This window comes from Equus quagga, chromosome 5, assembly GCF_021613505.1.
Source record: "Equus quagga isolate Etosha38 chromosome 5, UCLA_HA_Equagga_1.0, whole genome shotgun sequence".
In the NCBI taxonomy this organism is placed as follows: Eukaryota; Metazoa; Chordata; class Mammalia; order Perissodactyla; family Equidae; genus Equus; species Equus quagga.
In genome coordinates, this window is record NC_060271.1 from 136,939,501 (window position 1) to 136,958,639 (window position 19,139).

Sequence of the window (19,139 nt, forward strand, 5' to 3'; positions counted from 1 at the left end):
ATCTGGTTCCCAGGCCCATGTGTTCTCCTGTTGGGGACACAGGACCATGCAGGAATATCTGGTTCCTGGCGCCACAGCTGTGAGTGGGGCCTCCACTGAGTTGAGTTGATACCAGCTCACAGTCATTGACCAGGACCCCGTCACTTTCTGCAGAGGCCAGACAGCGAATTGAACAGGCCCCAGCCCTTCATGCCCTAGACCCTTAAAGTAGGCACGTGTCTCCACTGCTCTTTGACAGGGTGAGGATGGGAGGCCAGTGTCAGAGGCTACCACGTGACCTTCCCACTAACCCCACAGACCACAGACCCAATAGGGGCATTTTGCCACCTGCCATATGTCGGTTCCATTTTGCATTCATGGACCATGGAAATGACCACCTGCTGGATCCACAGACCCAGTGGATCTACTGTGACCAGGCTTTGTCCAGGAATTCATTTATTAGCTAGCCCCCAAATGTCCCCACTTTAACAGGGTGTGATGACACTTTAGGTCTCAGACCTTGTGACCATTTATATGTTTCTTTTGTGAAGTGTCTGATTCAGTCTTCTGCCCATTTAAAAAAATTGAGTTATTTGTCTTATTATTAAGTTGTAAGAGTTCTTTAAATATTCTGGATACAAATCCTTTGTTAGACATATGTATTATGAATATTTTCTCCCAGTTTTCCTTCCATTTTTAAACAATGTTTTTCCAAGAGCAGAAGTCTTTAATTTTGACGCAGTTTAGTGTCTTTTGGTGAATAGAAGTTCTTAATTTGAATGAGGCCTATGTTGTCCATCTTCTCCTCTGTGATTAGTGTTTTTTCTGCCCTGTTTAGGAAATCTTTGCTTCTCCCGAGGTTGTGAGGATATTCTACTATGTATTCTAGAAAAAGTTGTGTTATTTATCTTTTACACTTTGATCTTCAGTCTATCTGGATTTTTTGAGTGTGTTGTGAGGTAGGATACAAATTCATTTTTTCATATGGATATAGAATTTATCCAGCATTTTTTATTGAAAAGACCATCCTTTGTCCACTCTAATGCAGTGGCATTTTCCTTGTAAATCAAGTGACCGTCTTTGTAAGGTCTATCTGGGCTTCCTTTCCTTTCTCTGGGCTGTTTATCTATTTGTGTACCAGTGCTAAACTGGCACCGGATCTGTAAATCGTCCACTTTTAGTCTTCTTCTTCATGACTCTCTTGCCTATCTGGGCAGTTCACACTTCCATGTAAATTTTACGACTTCAGAAGCAGGTTGTTGATTTCTACCCAAGAGCTTGGTGAACTTTGATTGAGGCTCACGGGCTCTACAGTAGTGAAGCTTCCAATCCATGAACGTGGTATACCTGTCCATTTATTTAGGTCTGTACTGTCTGTCAGCATGTTTTGCCACGTACAGGTCTTTCACATCTTTAGTTTGAGATATTATTGGATATTTGATTTTTTAATGCTAGTATTGATATTTTTTCAAATTTCATCTTCTAAGTTTTTGTTGCTAATCTACGAATATGCAATTGATTTTTATATATCACCTTTGTGTTTACAATTTTGCTAAATTCCGTTTTATTTCTAATAGTATAGTCTAGATTATCTTAAACTTTTCTACACACAGAATCCTTAGCAAGTTATGGTATTTTTATTTCTCCTTTTCTATTCTTATACCTTTGTTTTTTTTTCTTGCCATCCTGAAGTCTTTGGGACCTCTAGTATAATGTTAGCTAGAAGTGGTAATACAAAGCGTGCTTGTCTCCTTCCTCTTCTCAAGGGGAAAGCATTTAATATTTCACCTTTAACTATTACATTTGCTGGGGGAGCAGGCGGTTACATGAAGAGAGCTATTTTCCTGACACCTGAACCAAATTCTCCAAAGAAGGAATTTGTTCAAGGGGAATCTGCCACTAGTTATTTTTTCCATATAATAGCTATTTTTACTATCCCATACCTTCTGTCATTTTGTGCATTTCATTCATTTTGCAGTAAAGCCACAGTTTAGGTCTCACTTTTGTTAGTTCCATCACTTTTCGGATTAGACATTTCTTTTTTTGTCATTTGGGAAGATCAGTATAACCTGTGCGTCTGTTGGGTAGAAGTTTCCGGCATTCATTTCTTCTTTCCACTCAAAGTTGCCAGTTCTCTCTTTGGTTATTCTCATGTTTTTGAGAGTGCCATTGCCAATCTCAGAGGCTCTGCAAAAAGACTATGTAACTGAAAATTTCAGCAAAAAATTAATTTCTCATGTAGACAGAAGCCATTGTGTGCTACATTTTCATAGTTAAAATGGAAATGTTACATTAAGTGTATATATATGGCACACGTGATTCTTTTTCTTTTAGCCACGGTTCCATATCGTTCAGACCCTACGAGGTGCATGACCTGAGCACTGAGATTGGATCCGGAAGCCACGGTTGAATTCCTGATCCTTCCACTTGTTATATAGTCGTGGTGATCACAGTAATAATAATGTTACCCGTGAAGCCAGGAGTTTTGCCCGTGGTCTTTGCTGCCGTATTTCCTGGTTGACTTGTTGGTGTTCAGAATGAAGGACATTGTAGCTAATAAGTGGGGCGTTTTCTAATGCAGCGTCTGGTCCCTTGTTGTTTCTTATTTTGTGTGTAGGAAATAGTACTCACGAGGTGTTCTTTCTTGTTCTACAATTCTTTTTATCTTAACGTTGAAAACTGTTCATTGTTTTATCGTCATTTATTAATGCCGTGTTTAAAAGGAGAAGATGTTTATTAGCACACATGCAGTTTGGAACTAACTGGAAAGCAAACTTGAAAGCATTTAGATTTAGGAATTTATGATTCAGTTTTTATCACCTAATATTAAATCTGATTTTTGTGTCTTTGTCTTTTTGTCTTATTGAAAAGTTTTCTAGAGGGACAGAGACCCAGAGCCTGGCCCGTTCCCTGGAAACAAGTGACCCCAGGCTTTCTCATCTAAGTTTGGTCTCTTTATCCATGAAGTGGCTTTTCAGGGTGCTCTAAGAATGCACATATTCCCAGATCATCTTAAAAATCAAGAGTATCAGGACTCTGAGGGGCTACTGGGCAGCCACCAGCAGGAGCGTGCAAGGATACTGATGTTTGGAGGAGACGCTGTGCCTGTGTGGCTGGTGGAGCAGTGCAAAGTGTCACACTGGGCACTGGGCTACTCTCTGCCAGGCAAGGCAGGGCGCGGCCAGACCGCATGCGTGCTCAGCCTGCGGGGCCTTGTAGACTCACCACCTTGGACACTGTTTCCAAAGGGAGTGCTGCTCAGGGTGCTTATTAGTACCTGTGTACGATGCTCTCACAGAACCGTAAGGAAAAATCCGTTCAGTGCCAACCTTAGACTGACCCGAGCTGCATTTGTGGTGACTACAGTCGTGCGTCACGTAACGACAGGGACGCGTTCTGAGAAAGGCGTTGTTAGGTGATTTCATCATAGTGTGAACAGCATATTTTGTACTTACACAAGCCTAGATGGCATAGCCTACTGCACACCTAGGCTGTGTGGGACCAATCTTATGGGACCACAGTCGTGTATGTGGTCCGTCGTTGACCGGAAAGTTGTTAGCGGCGCATGACTGTATATCTTTAGTGCACCCCTTCTCCCATTTTGCTGGCTGTTTTGAAAAACGTTTGAAGAAGAATGAAAGGAAATCGATTTTGAGGAAATTAAATTTTCTTCTGAAACAGAAAGATGGTTTCAAACAAGGAAGCAGCAGGTTAAGCGGTCGCTGACTGTGAGCAGTGCGTGTTCTGCTGGCTGACCCCGGGCCCATGGCCCTCTCTCTGCTCTCTCTGCTCCCCGCGATGTTAGATATTTTACAGAGCAGATGTGCCCTGCCTCTGGATCTGGGTGGGTGTTGGTGCGCTGTCTGCGGAATGTGCCGCACACCATGCTCTGCTGACATTATCCTCTGTTGCTTAGCTTCAGACAGCAAAGTCCTGACGTGTGCGGCTGTGTGGAGGATGCCGAAGGAATTGGAACCAGGCAGCCACGAGTCCCCTGACGATTCATCCAGCACTGCGCATACCCTGGAGCTGCTCTGTCACCTTGACAACACAGCCCACGGCAGCATGGCCTGGTAGGCTTCTGCATATTTCATACGCCCAGCACGAGCCTGAAGGTTAGACAGTGTGGAGTTGTGCAGATTCACACTGCAGAAGCCGTGGTGCACACTGAAACCTCTCCTTTCTTTTAAAATGGTGGTATAAATTGCTTGCTTGCTTGCTTTTCTTTGTAGTCCCAGTTGTTTTCTAGATTCGCCACATTTACAGAAACCCTGCTGCATGTATAGTGAAGGGCCTGCGTCCGTTTTCCTTTTCTTCCAGAGTCAGTGTTGCGCCAGTCCCTGCCAGGATGACAGCAGGCGGGCCCTGTGTGGCACTGCTGTGTCAGGTTGCTTCTTAGCTTGTAAAGACACTGTGACTTCAGGCTGGAAGCTTATAATTCTTCTTCTGTGGACTAAATATGGATGCACTGTGCATGTGTGCTGCTGTCCCCAGTCCTGCCATGTCTTCATCTTGTATTTATTTCCCCCAAATGTCACGTGCAGTATCGAGGGCAGAGAGATGCCACCACCATTCATTAGGGCTCCCTGGCCAGTCGCTGCCTGTGTGTTGTGATGGAGGGTTTGCTGTACCCACTGTGGTACCCAGGGACCCTCCTCAGAACGCTCACAGCTCATCTCTCAAGTCATTGAAGCTTCAGCAAATTCAAGAAGCCGTGCTTTCTAGAAGGGACTTTGGAAACATAATGTTGTTATGGGTGTTTACAAATACAACAGTGATTATTGTTTCATTTAATACAGTAACATTTCTCTGTGTGTGTGTGTGTGCATGAGAAAGAGAGCCACATCTCCTCTACAGTCAATTCTGTCATAGTCAGCTCTACCAATTAAATAAATTTAATCCAACAGATACTTATTAAGCACCTGCTACTCACACCTGCTAGGCTCCAGGGACGCCAAGGTGACAGGTCGGGGGACCCGGCCTCAAGGAGTCGTGATCTCTTGTGGGAGACCCATGGTGTAAACATCTAACCAAGACACAGGGTAGGCTGTGCATTCACTGAAATCATTATGAACTGTGTGCTGCAGGCCCCCTGAGGAAGGAGTAATTAATTTTTACTAGAGGAATTGAAGAGGGATTCACTTAGGAGGTGACATTTGGAGCTGGGACTGATGCCAGTTTCCGTCACCAGCTGTGGGTCTTGAGTAATGGAGGAGAGCAGAGCCGCAGGCCCACGTGGTTCGTGGCTCTGGAAGGCCTTTTGTGTATTAGTTTGTAGTAGGTGTATGCTCGTGATTGTCAGACTGCCGCTAGGGCAGTGGTGAGTTCTCCTTGCCCACGTGTCAGGCACCGTCCTGCAGAGTAAGGGCACGCAGATGAAGAGTCCTACAGTCCCTGGGTGGGGTTGTCTGGACCCCCTGAGTGCAGAGCATGTCCCTGCAAATGACATGACACTATTAAGAGTTCCACGTTTCAAACAGTAACGTCATTTCCTAGCAAACATTTGCACGTGTATGTGTCTGGGTGCAAGAGCATGTGTGCATACTTGTGTGCACACATGTGCATGTATGTGTGTGTGTGTGTTCCAGGACATGCAGTGGCACTAGGGGAGCAAGCGAGTAAGGCACAGTTCAGGCGTGCATCATTTTGGGAAGGTTGATGTATACAGATGGTGTCCATGCCTTTGGCGATTACAGAAGTAGGGTAAGCTCAGAGGAGGGAACTCTCTGCATGAACGCAAAGCTACGGGAGGGGCTGTTGGTCTGCTTGCCCAACTGCCCACTTAGGTTCAAATACTCCATCAAATGTGCCTTCAGAAAAGCAAGCCATGCCTGTCCATGTGTGTTTCAGGGAAATGAATGTCAGAGGGAAATGTTACGTCTGATCATATCCCTGTGTCACACACCTATGAACTTGTTAGGAACTAATTGTTGATATTTAAACCATCCAAATTAAACTGTCCTTCTCAAATTCACCTTGGAATGCTGTTTTTCTGGAATTGCTGCCATTGTTCAAAGTGTTATAACACTGTGTAAATTTCAGATGCACATCATATTTCAGTTTCTGCAATAGACTGCATCCTGTTCACCACAAATACTCTAGTTTCTTTATTAATCACCATACATATGTGCCCCTTAACCCCTTTTTCCCTCCCTCCACCCCTACCCCTCTGGTAACTACCAGTCTGTTCTCTGTGTCTATATGTTTGTTTGTTTATATTCCACATGTGAGTGAACTCATATGGTATTTGCCTTTTTTCCATCTGATTTATTTTGCTTAGCGTAATACCCTCAGAGTCTATCCGTGTTGTCACAAATGGCAGGATTTTTTTTTTTTTTATGGCTGAGTAACATTCCATTGTATGCATATATACCACATCTTTATCCATTCATCATTGATAGGCAGTTGAGTTGCTTCCATGTCTTGGCTGTTGTGGATGATGCTGTGATGAACATCGGGGTGCATGTATCTTTTTGAATTGTTGATTTCATGTTCTTTGGATAAGTACCCAGAAGTAGAGTATCTCTTGGTAGTTCTATATTTACTTTTTTGGGAAATCTCCATACTGTTTTCCATAGAGGCTGCACCAGTTTGCATTCCCACCAGCAGTATATGGGGGTTCCCTTTTCTCCACATCCTCTCCAACACTTGTTATTTCTTGTCTAGTTAATTATAGCCATTCTGATGGGCATGAGGTGATATCTCATTCTAGTTTTGATTTGTATTTTACTGATAATTAGTGATGTTGAACATCTTTTCATGTGCCTGTTGGCCATCTGTAAATCTTCTTTGGAAAAATGTTTGCTCACATCCTCTGCCCATTTTTTGATTGGGTTGTTTGTTTTTTTGTTGATGAGTTGTATGTATTCTTTATATATTTTGGAAATTAACTTCTTATCAGATAGATGATTTGCAAATATTTTCTCCCAGTTGGTGGATTGTTTTTTCATTTTGTTGATGGTTCCCTTTGCCTTACAGAAGCTTTGTAGACTGATGTAGTCCTGTTTGTTTATTTTTTCTTTCTGTTATTCCTGAAAAGGAGATAATGTTGCACAGTTGTCATGATGGTCCCATGGCAGGATCTCTGTGGTACTTACCATATTAGTTAGGATACGTAATAAAAATAAGGCAGCAAAGGGGTGGGTGTGACATACTTCTCAGCCCCTTGTTGGCCTAATTCTCTCAATTCTACTCTGTGGGGATGCAGGTCCCTGGCTGAATTAGAGGGGCCTTCCATGCCCGCGCCACCTAGCTCCTGTGATGATGAAAGAGCTGTCAGTGTCTTGGCTCAGTATCACTTCTTATTCTCTCTAAATAATCACTGCTCCACCCCACCCACGCCTTCCTGTCATTTTACCCAATTTTATCTCTCTTAATGGTAGTTATCACTGCCTGACCTTCCACTCTCTGCTTTCATGCTCTCTTTCTCTGTAGGTTGATTTCCTGGGGCGGAGGCCTTGTCAGTTTACAGGCTGCATCCTCAGCACCAAGGACAGTGCCTGGCACACAGCAGGCACTTGTGTGTTTGAGAGAGACAAGGAATGAACTGCAGCCACAGTAATGATATTGAGCCGTGACTATGGGTTCGTTCTGAGGATTTACATGCCTCTCCTTGTTTATTTCCCACAATGACCCTATAAAGTAGGGATTGTTGCCGATAAGGTACCTGCAGTCCAGAGAGAGTAAAGAGAATGCATCCAGGGTTAGTTCCTCCTCAATGGTGTAATTGGGATTCATAGCCAGGCGGTCTGACCCCAGAACCCCACACATGCCCCCAGAATTACCTCCCTTCTGAATAAGCAAAAGGACCCATTTGTAGTCATCACACTCTGATTTGGGAGTATAAACACATCTTCACCAGAATACGTTTTAAGAATGTTCACACATCTCCTAGTGAGTTCTTTCTGGATGATATAAATAAATTGTGCTTTTTTAGGAGAATTCCTCATTTTTCAGATAACAAAGCCACCTTATGTTCTAGCATCCTCTCTCCTCTCCACTCTTGGTTTGCTCCTTGGGGCAGTGTGTGGTGACTGTGGAAGAAAAGGTGGGCCTGGGCCCTGCCCGCAGATCTGTAGCTCGTTCTCGCTGTCTTTGGGCGAGTCATGTCTGTTTGGGCCTTGTTTTCTCATGTGTGAGATGGGAGTGATGGTGAGGGATCTCAGATCTTCTTTCCAGCTCTAAATTCATTAGATGCAGGGCCTCTCTTTCGTACTTGCTTAGTGCCACATACCTTTTTCCTTAATAAACCATGTAATAACTCGTGACCCTCTGTGCGCTGTGCCTGAGCACTGAAGTGAGTGGCACCACTGCTCTGCCCAGGCAGCACCTCACCTGGGACATGGCCATGTGGCATCATTCAGATGAGGCCTCCTGGGGTGACATCCCTTCAGCCACGGCTGGATGCATGGGCATTGGACTGACCTTGGGGATGCTTTTACCAAACTGTGGTGTTTCAGCCATTTTCAGTGTGTCCATCCCATCGTACTTCAGGTTATATCTGTTAGCTGCCTTAAATTCTTTCTGGAATAAGATGAGATCTAGATGAGTAAGTAAAATTAATAAAATTCTACCTTATTTTGTTAAAGAAGCTGAGGTAAAAGGGGGAGAAGAGTTAATCCCATGTCACACACGTAGCTGACACTTTTGCTTCTCAGGAGTGAGTGAGGAAGGACTCTGAAGAGCCTTCTACAGCTCTCCCTTTTGCATTGTGTGGTCATTCTGTAAAGGAGTAGGCTTCTCCGTGGGTCGGTGATTAGCCTGACAGGTAATGCGTTTTACCAACATATGTGGTATGTGCATCGATAGTGAGCAGGGGGCTGCAGGCCCACCAGATTCTCTGCTGCCCCCTGGCACTGCACGTACTGTCTCCTCTGCATACCAGCGGCTTTGGGAGCCCTGATAAAGAAGTTTCTAGGAAGTCTACAGAGGAGGGAGGAAGGAGACAATGATTCTCTGAGAGTGCCGTTCTCTTGTGTCAGCTCACCGTGAGGCTGTGAGGTCGAGTCTCCGCAGTGCACCCTCATCGCTGTTGGCTCCAGGGCTGATTAGCCACAACAGGGTAATTTTATGGTTCTCCATCGCCCTTTGATGATGAAGAGGCTTTCCAGCTGTTAAAGAGTGATGCACCTTAGCTGAGGATTAATGCTCCCTGCCAGCAAGTGGAAGCAAAGTCAAAATAATAGAAACTCCAGTATATTCTTGGTGTGCTCCATTGCCCAAGTGGTGCATCGAGAGTAGTCACACGAACTGCTGTGTTTCATGGATGATGGAAATCTCCTTTAAAGGAGAAGTTACGAAAATGAGACTTTCAAGGGATGGAAACAAATTTAACAACAGTTAGCTGCAGCCTTCTCCCCACTCACACCACCACCACCCAGAGTGTGGAGGAGTCCGTGGTGGGATGGGGTTAGCTCCATTGCAGCCTCCTCCCCGCTCACACCGCCACCACCCAGAGTGTGGAGGAGCCTGTGATGGGCTGGGGTTAGCCCCACTGCAGCCTCCTCCCCGCTCACACCGCCATCACCCAGAGTGTGGAGGAGTCCGTGGTGGGCTGGGGTTAGCCCCACTGCAGCCTCCTCCCCGCTCACACCGCCACCACCCAGAGTGTGGAGGAGCTCGTGATGGGCTGGGGTTAGCCCCACTGCAGCCTCCTCCCCACTCACACTGCCACCACCCAGAGTGTGGAGGAGCCCGTGATGGGCTGGGGTTAGCCCCACTGCATTGGACACACTGAGTATTTCTCTAATGGCGTTCCAAATGCCCATGACACTTGCACACAGTGGCCAGCTGACCTTGCTTCCTAAGCCAGCTCTTGAGGGGAAAGTTCTTTGTTGTAGGTAGAGATAAATATCAAACTGAAATGCCAGGCAGTCTGAGGTATTTAGGGATACTTGGGAAAGTGGGTGTACCTGTTAAGATTATGATTAGAAGAAAGAAAACGGCATAAACCGTGGTGTTGAGACTGGAGAGGAGGTGAAAGAAGAGCAGTGAGTGTGGGTCCACCGAATACTTGAGGTCTTTTGTCCAGGAAAAAAAAAAGGATTTGGCCTCATGTCTCTTTTTGTCTTCCTCCTTTTTAGTTCAGTAGGATAGAACAGTGGAAATTGACTTAGGTGAATGTTACAGAGTAAATTCATAGTTATCCTTGACATCTTGCGAAAGTTGTCGTTGAGGATAATTAAGAAAATATGTTTGAAGTTTTCAGAGATCCTTTGATACGATTCTACTGTTAATGATGGTAGACAATTCTCAGTGATTATGAAGCGCCATCTCTGAAGATTTATCAGACTTTATAAGGTTCGTGGATGTGCTCTTTGCTTTCACCCAGCCTAGATGTACGTAGATGTACGGTTTTTAAAACTGCACCCAGCAGCGGTTTCCCTGGGTCCTAGCTCACCACTGAAGTTGTCCATTAGCTTTAAAGAAGCCCAGAAGGATGCCTAACATCCCTTCTTTTGTGTAGGAAAGGAACAATCTTCTGGTATTATAGGATAATATTAAAATGTCTTCTTCGTTCAAGTTTGTTTAAAGTCTCCATTGTAAAATGGGGAGTGGTTGTCAGAGTCTCCCTTGCCCTATGTAAATGTTATTAAATTAAGTGAGAAAGGGTGATGATGGGAAAAAAGTAAAATGCAATATGCAGATATGACTTACTCTAGGAAGATTCAGATATGAAAATCTGAACGTACGGTGCAGAAAGTGTAGATAGTCATTTATGTTACAGGAGAAATTCATATCTTTTCTAAGATTTTAGTCCACCTTTCCTTTAAATAATATGGTTCAAAGTATGTTTCATTCAATCCTCTTATGAACCAAATGGGTGTTTCCCAGAACATGTTGGACAGAGAGACATACCAGTGTATCCAATAGAAGAGTTTAGGAGAATTTGTTTTGTAAGGTTTTATTGGTGATTATTTAACCTTGAGGTTTAAATAATTTTAAAAGTTTAAACTTGAAGGTGTACTAACTCCATGTATGAGAATTTTTGACTATAGTTGGTTTTTCTTCTTTTGTTTAAAAACCAAGGGGTGGGGAGGAGGAGAAGAAGAGGAAAGCCCCAACTTCTATTCAGAATTTTATTTCAAAAGATATTCTGGTTTCAAGCTCTCTCTGAGTTGCCAGGAAGACCCAGGGAGCAGAAGGTTGCACTTGCTGAACTGGCCGAGGAGAGGGGTGCAGAGCTTGTGGGCAGTCAGCCTGCTCTCCTCCATGGGTCAGGATGACGTCTGCCTTGAGGAGGAGCGGCTGGGACCTCTGGACTAGGGCTGGCACAAATTTATCATTCAGAGGACCCAAATTCATCATTTGGGTCCCAGCTCTGCCCTGGCTGTCTCTAGGGCTGGAGGACAGGACAGTGGTGGCTCTGGCACGGAGCTCTGCTCCGGGGGTTGGCCAGTACAGGTGTGTCCCTCACCACCCACATCTGCCCCAAGATTGCGATAGATGCCCGACCCTCCAGCATTTCCCACCGGAGGGAAGCTTCTGAGGAGTAGAGGTCTCGGTGGTGAGCGCCATTGTGTTTCTGCTCTATGAACGGGTCTCTTTCCACTTCTGCATTCCAGATGTCACAGTGCTTATTTCTGTGGAGCTGTGCACATACACCACAGAGCGTTCCCTTAGCCTGTTAACTACTGATGTTAGCCTCCCCCCAAAAGAAAAAAATACCTTTCCCCTCATGTCCAGCCTGAATCTGCCCTGTGCCGTTTGTCTGACTGTAAATAGAGTCATTTGGTTGATGGAGCTGCAAGTTTGTGCAGGTGGGAGATGTCAGAATAAACACAGACTTTTAATAACTAAGTCACCGAGGGCCAAAAGTTGCAGAGACTCATCTCAGAAAGGGGTACCAGGCAGCACATAGCGCAGTTGTCGCTGGAGATCTTCCACATGGCACAGCCACCAAGAACTTTTACATCCACAGATTTGATCAGTATGCTTCTTGATGTAATGGTGGAACTCGGGGAAAGTCTTTTTTTCGTAATCTGTGTGGCACTCGTGAGAGGCTATCCTGCGTTCTATTGTGAATTTTCAAGCAAGAAGAAATTAACTAGATTGCCATATCTGTATGTTTTAAGAGAGGGAGATATAAGCTGGGGAAATAATTTGTTACATTCTTTCTTTAGATGGTTTTCAAAATTTGACTGGTAACCAGGGACTTAATCACCAATGACTTAATAGATATGTTTCTTCCTTAAGGTTTTCCCTTTTTCAGTAAAATAGTAAACTTGATGAGTTTTAGAATGGAATTGGAGCGAATCATCTCAACATGAGCATTTATTTCTTTTGTACTGAAATGTTTATTTTCAAGCAGCTGCCTCATGCGTGTCATGTTGTGGTGGTTTCCATCGTTGTAGGAGTTGTACCACCCTGTTGGTGGAATCAAGGCACCCCCATTCCCACCCTACAAGGCTGTGGGCAATAGATAAGATGGGCAGATTGTGTGAATTTAAATTAGTTCCACATTGAGGTTGTTTTAAGAATTCCTAGTGTCCGTCGAGCCGTCCTCACCCCAGGTGCCAGAATCCAGAGTGTGAATCCTTCATTGTGGAGTCATTTAACTGAAGACAAGAAGTAGGTATTTTGTTTGATCAGCGTGAAACCTGCCAAATTAGAACCATTGTTCCTGCTATTACGGGCCTCAAAGAAGTTTAGATTTTTTATTCGGGTTTATTTACAGAGCCGTCCCTTTTCTTAGATTTTTGTCTCAGTGATTTTGAAGGAACATAGCACACTTATATTAGCTGTAGCTGCTTGGTCTTGACTTGTTAATATAATTTTATGTCCTCCAAATTCACTGGTGGAGTGTGAGAAAGTAGAAAAGTGGATGATTTTTATGAACAAAGAAATAAACTTAGTTTAGAGTAGCAGTATGGCAGAATTCTAGGTTATTTTCTTGTGTTGATAGCACTAGTTCCATGGTGATGATCCATGATAAAATGGAATTTCTCCTTTTATTGCACTTTGCATACTCCAGTTATTCCAAGGTCTGTTACAGACGCATGTGGTTGTAGGATTGCTACCATAAAGTAACGGGTTATTTTCAGATGTGTCACTGTGGATAGATAATGAGATACCAGGGAACTTGCCCTCCCCACAGTAGCTTTCCTCACTGACGGGCCCCATCCACAGTAGCTTTCCTCACCGACAGGCCCCCATCCACAGTAGCTTTCCTCACTGATGGGACCCCATCCACAGTAGCTTTCCTCACCGACGGGTCCCCATCCACAGTAGCTTTCCTCACCGACAGGCCCCCATCCACAGTAGCTTTCCTCACTGACGGGCCCCATCCACAGTAGCTTTCCTTACCGACAGGCCCCCATCCACAGTACCTTTCCTCGCTGATGGGGCCCCCATGCATGGTAGCTTTCCTCGCTGACGGGGCCCCCACTCAGTATGCAGTCTCGTTTACAGACAGTCTGCGTGAGCGTCTTAGAATGCTTCTCCTCAGGAGGGATCTTTGTTCAGTGTTTGGTTTTACACCACCCTAGAGAAAACAAAAGACTTGGTTTGTTTATCGAAGCATCTTACATGAATATAAGTTACAGGACAAAAGGCAAGTGTATGAAAGGAATAAGGTGAGAGAACTAGAGCTGGGAAGCCAAGGGTAGGTTGACAGACAGGAAGGCGTGCCCAAGGCTGGCACGGGGACTGGGATATGGAGCAAATCACGAGCAAAAGGGCTGTGGTGGTAATCTTGCTGGCCTGTCCAGCAGATCAGGACATGCAGTCACCTCGCGTAATGGCCAAGAAAGTACACTTGGGCATTCTGGTTTTACTTGTAGATCCTCTAATCCTATTTTTTGTTTGATGGCAGCTTTTATCCACTCTTCTTTGTTTGTACGTGTGGGGTTTTGTTTGCTCTTCTTATAGTTTTTAATAGTGAGCTGGCCAGACTCACCTGTGGTGTTGGGTTTGGAATATGCGTGTCCTGATCAGAGCCTTCACCAGAAGTAGGCAGATGCTGGACCCCATGGCTTGTCTTCTTATCGCATCTCTCATCGCTCTGTAGTGGGAAGTGAGAGTGTGAGGCGGACGTGTGCAGATGCTGGACCTCATGGCTCGTCTTCTTAGAGCATCTCTCATCGCTCTGTAGCGGGAAGTGAGGGTGTGAGGCAGACATGTGTGGATGCTGGACCCCATTGCTCGTCTTCTTGTAGCATCTCTCATTGATCTGTAGTGGGAAGTGAGGGTGTGAGGCAGACGAGTGTAGATGCTGGACCCCATTGCTCGTCTTCTTGTAGCATCTCTCATTGCTCTGTAGTGGAAAGTGAGGGTGTGAGGTGGCGGTGAGAGACTAGACTGTGTCTCTCACTTGGAAACAGTGTGTTTTGTGTGCTGTCTGTGTTGGTTTTTGTCTTTTCCTTTTAGAACCTCTCCAAACTCTCCTTCGGTGCTCTGCCCGCATCCTAAACCTAGTTGAGACTGACCGCAGAGGGAAACAGCCGTGGACTTTGTCATCATGCGAGGATGCTTGGCGGCCTTCTCCTTCATCTGGTGTTTCTCAAGGCAAGCTAACAGACTGTTAGAGACAGGTTAATCTAAGTTTTCTGAGGTACCTAGTATTTCCTCCTCTTTTTTGCTTTAGGACTCTCTGGGTCATCTAATAAATATGGGAAGATTAACTCTTGCAACGTGTAAAAGGCGAGTTTGTTCCTTTTGTCTGTAAATTCATATAAATCAGAGATTACAAATTTAAATCGCCTTGGAAATAAATAGCAAATATTTAAAGACATGCCTTAGTTCATGTCTTGAAGTTATTCAGTCAACTTTCCAAATGGGGCATTTCCTCTGAGAAGAAGAAAATTCTTCATAGCACCTTCCTCACAGCACAGAGGACGCTGAGCATGAAGGCTCGACTCTCGGGCACGTGTGGCATTAGGTTCCAGATAAAGGCTTCAGCTCCAGCTCACCTGGCATCATTGTTTGTGTGTGTGTGTCATTGGGAACCAGTGAAGCGAGCTTCACAGTAAACTGGCATCTTCCCGACTTGTCCTCATCTGTTCCTTCGTCAGCTTATTTTGAAGCTTGGCTTAAGGTCCCTCCTCTGGGGTTTGCCTCAGTCTCTGACGCTCACCCTGTCCCGCGTGCCCGGCAGGGAGCAGCACCATGCCCTGAGCAAGGCTGTCCTGCCCAGGGTGGGAGGAGGAGGCCGACGCTGCCGCACCCCAAGGCCAGCGTCTGATCAGATGCTTTCTGGCCGACCATGTAGGGACCTAACGTCCCTGGGACTAAGATGGCAAGAGACAGAGAGAGAATGAGAACATGAGGCAGGTTTCCCATTTTGTGTGTTAACCTTAAAAACAATCCAGAGCGAGAAACCTCATCCGCAGGCCCTGGGGTACCGGGTTCTGGAGCCGAATCTCTGGCGCATGTGGCAGTAAGTCCTGAGTTCTGGAGTGTTGTCAGACCTCTGGGGGGAAGTCCTGTAAGGCCTGGTAACTTGGATGGAAGTTCACCAAAGGAAAACCCAGTGCTACAGAAAGGAATGCTGCCGATCCCGGAGCCAAGCTGCTGGTGTGAAGTGGGTGGGACACAAAACGTGAGGAGGTCTTGATGCCTTTCAGAGCAGATAGAGTCGAGTTTCTGACTTCTCCTGGAGGGTTTGTTTCTTAAAATAAAATCTCCATGGAATTCTTTTGGTGCATGTGAAGGTGGAAATTTTCATGTTCCAGCCAAATTTCGAAGTAGGTTTGGTGGTTTTTCAAAGGAAGGCTGTTGACATTTGGGATGGGACAAGTCTATTGTTGAGACTGTCTGCACAATGTGGGACATCTAGCCTGCACCTGCCAACATACTGCCCTCCCAGTCACTGGAAACCAGAAGATACCCCCCCTTTCCCAAATCCCCCTGCAGGGCAGCACCCTGCCCATTCTCAGAAGCACAGATCTGATTGCATCCAATAAAACCTATGGCTTAGTGAACACCTGCCATGTGCAGGCAGTGTTCTAAATATTGATTCGTTTGATCTTCACAAACCTATCATGTTGGCACACGACTATGATCCCCACTGGACAGAGGAGGAAATCAGAGCATGAGGATTAAGGCACCAAGAGCTGGATTCAGACTCTGGCAAGCTAGCCACAGACCTTGCTGATCCATTACATGTCACTGCTCTCGACCGTCGACCTTAGATGCACTTGGGTTTTTACTTGCATGTGTGAGTGTGTTTAGTCTAAAAATCTCTTCATGCTGGAAAGTTAGATGTTGTTTCTTTGGGCTAATGATTCATTGCTTTACCTTTCTGGGAGGTTCTTCCTCAAGCTCCTTCTCCCTGTGGGTGTGCGTAGGGATCGCTTCATGGAACCACTTCTCAGATGCATTTGCATGTGTCTTTATAAAGGGCAGTCACAGGGGCCAAGACACTGGAAGGAAATAACGATTACCTGGCTGTGCTTTTCTCAAAGGTGTCATCATAGCAATAGTCAGTATCATTAGCTGCTCTTAACTCTTACGGTGTCAGATAACATTCCCTTATTTATTTTGCCTAATTGTGATACTGAAGCTAAGAAGCTTGTTGAAACTGATGAACTTTCAGGTCTTATTAAGATCTGAGGTTCTAGAGTCTAGCCCTTGTCTTGACGCTCGGCTCTGCCATTTGCAGCCATGCAGTTTTGGGCAGGTTGCTCACCTTCCCATGTCTGTTCCCCAGTTGTGAATGGAGGAAGGCACAAGGGCCCACCTGTCGGTCGGCTCTGGTGCAGTGGGGAGGAGAGTGCCCGCGAAGGTTCGCCAGGGCTGCACCTGCTGAGCATGGCCCGAGCTGCCTGCAGCGCTGTTGGAGCTCCACGGCCACGTCCCAGGAGTGGCAGGGTCGCCGAACCGATCCCCAGTGCTCATCTGGCAAAGAGGGCCTTTCCTCCACACAAGTCTTCACCCAGTTCTCGCCAGAGGAAGGTCTGCTGTGAAAGCCCAGCCTTAGACTCAGCTCGGGTGCGTGGGTCAGATGAGAGCAGCAAAAGGCTCTTCCTTTTCCGGTGGGCGTTCTGTACATGTGGACCAAAGGCCGACGTGGGCCGTGTCTACCAGGAATTCTGGCTGATGCCAAGGATTATTGCTCAAAAGAGGATTTTTATTTACTTTCTGGTAACTTTGTTCATTTGTGTCTGTTATAAACCTTTTAAAATTACCTTATAATGCATCAAATCTTTACTTAAAATTTGCCATCACTTGGACCTGAAACAAGAAGTCCATTTTGAGCCTAATTCGAAGAGCTTTAGTTACAGAAGCACTAGAAGTTTTCTATTCTTCTCAGGTACCTTAAAAATTTAGGCAGTTCCGTGGCAGGAACCCGAAGAACTTTCCCGCTCAAGCCTCTTGCCAGTTACCTCCACAAGTCACAGAGAGGTTTTGTTGTTTGGTGTGTGCGTGTGTGTGTAAAGGATGCCTTTGGTGAAACAGGCTGTGTAAACTAAGGACCACCTGCTGGTGCGCAGGTGCAAGCACCTCCTGGTCTGCAGACGGAGAATGGCTGGGGTGATGGGAAGGAAGAGCCGGAGGGATGCTGCCTGTCGTGCCCGAAGTGCCGGCTTTTTAAAAGTCATTGTGATGCTCAGTTTGCTTGGAAGTCTTTGAAGAGAGAAGTGAGTTATTAACAGGTAAATGGTCATCAAAGATGTTCATTTCTTTTTCCTTTCTTGATTGACGTTTCCCAAGCTGAATTTTGGATTCGTGTGTCAGCCTTAAGATGTTCTAAGTTGCCAGTGGAAAACATACATGTGGGCCAGCCCCAGTGGCCTAGTGGTTAAGTTCAGTGCCCTCTGCTTCAGCATCCCGGATTCAGTTCCTGGGCGCAGACTTACACCACTCGTCAGTGGCCATGCTGTGGTGGTGGCTCACATACAAAAAAAAGAGGAAGGTTGGCAGGAGATGTTAGCTCAGGGCAAATCTTCCTCAGCAGAAGGAGACAAAACAAAACAAAACAAAGCATACATGCACTTAAATTGCATAAGAATTACTTTGCTGAAATTCTTAGCTCACATTTTATGAAAGAGAAAGCTGTTTTTATGAGGATTCAAGTCTCTCAGGCCAGGTACCTGCTGGTCAGCTAAACTCTGAGGTTTCAGGCTCTCTTCTGGAGCATGTGGACCTCTGGCTGCAGGAGTGACCCCTTCTCCCAGGCCCTGGGTTTCCATACCCAGAGCTGTCTTCTCCTAGGTGGGAGTCTCAGCGGCCACAGGCAGCACTTGAGAAGAGGCTGCAGACGCTGGGCTCTCAGCTCTGCTCACAGGGAGCAGCCTTGGCTTTGGGAACGCTGCCTTTTAAAATTTCTTTTCTTTCTTAGTTTTTATTTTTACTACAACACATTACGCTTGTACAGGGTTGACCAAGTGTGATGCAAGGTGACGGAGGGGCCCTCTCTTTTCTCCCATGTTGGGCATTGACCATCCTGTCCCTAGACTGGGTCACAGGCTGCCTTTGAGCCTTGGCTTTCTGTGACCCTCATGTTGGGATTCTCCACCCTGATCTGAGCATCTCGATACATGGCCTTGGCTGGTGGCACTGTGCTACACTACCTCCCATGTGATATCTTCCCCTCACAGGGAGCACCTGCCCACTTTGGGCATCCACGCCAGTCATTAAATAAAGAAAGACAATAGAGGGAAAAGTGGGGATTCTGAATGGTGCGGTGGACAGGTTTGGAGCCAGTGGGTTAGAGTGGAATCAGCTTTTCAGTTTCAGAATAAATTTACCATGTATTGGATACTTTCAGTCTGACTCTCAGCAGCATAAACCACAGTTTATTGGTAAAAGACTCAACAAAAATATGTCATTCTAAATAAATGAAGGGTTCCTCATTCCTGCTAATGTTGTTTTGTTGGTCTAGCAATAACATGGGCCAGCACCCGGCCTGTGCCCACCATGGCCCCTGGGCCTCATCCAGCCTCTTGTCTATTTTTGTAAATAAAGTTTCTCTGGATCACAGCCACAACCACGTGGTTATGTCTTGTCTGTGGTTGCGTTTGTGCTACATGACAGAGCAGAGTAGTTCACCCTAAAATGGCCCGTATATCTAGCCGTTTACAGAAAAGTTTGCTGACGCCTGCTCAGAGTGCTTAGAATATTGACTCCTGACTTTAATGAAAATTTTTAAATTTTGTTGGACAAATGATGTATTTTGCTTAATATTGTGAGTAATGTTATGAGTCTGTTTTCCATTTCAG

The 19,139-nt window shown here is 45.5% G+C and overlaps 1 protein-coding gene across 1 annotated transcript in view; it reads left to right on the plus strand.

Annotated features, from left to right (window-relative positions):
* Positions 1 to 19,139, plus strand: part of EIPR1 (EARP complex and GARP complex interacting protein 1) — a 139,097-nt gene that overhangs the window by 84,903 nt on the left and 35,055 nt on the right. Inside the window, exon 4 of the mRNA XM_046663357.1 lies at positions 3,896 to 4,052. Within this exon, the coding sequence (XP_046519313.1) occupies positions 3,896 to 4,052 (157 nt within the window). The remainder of the gene's footprint in view (positions 1 to 3,895; positions 4,053 to 19,139) is intronic.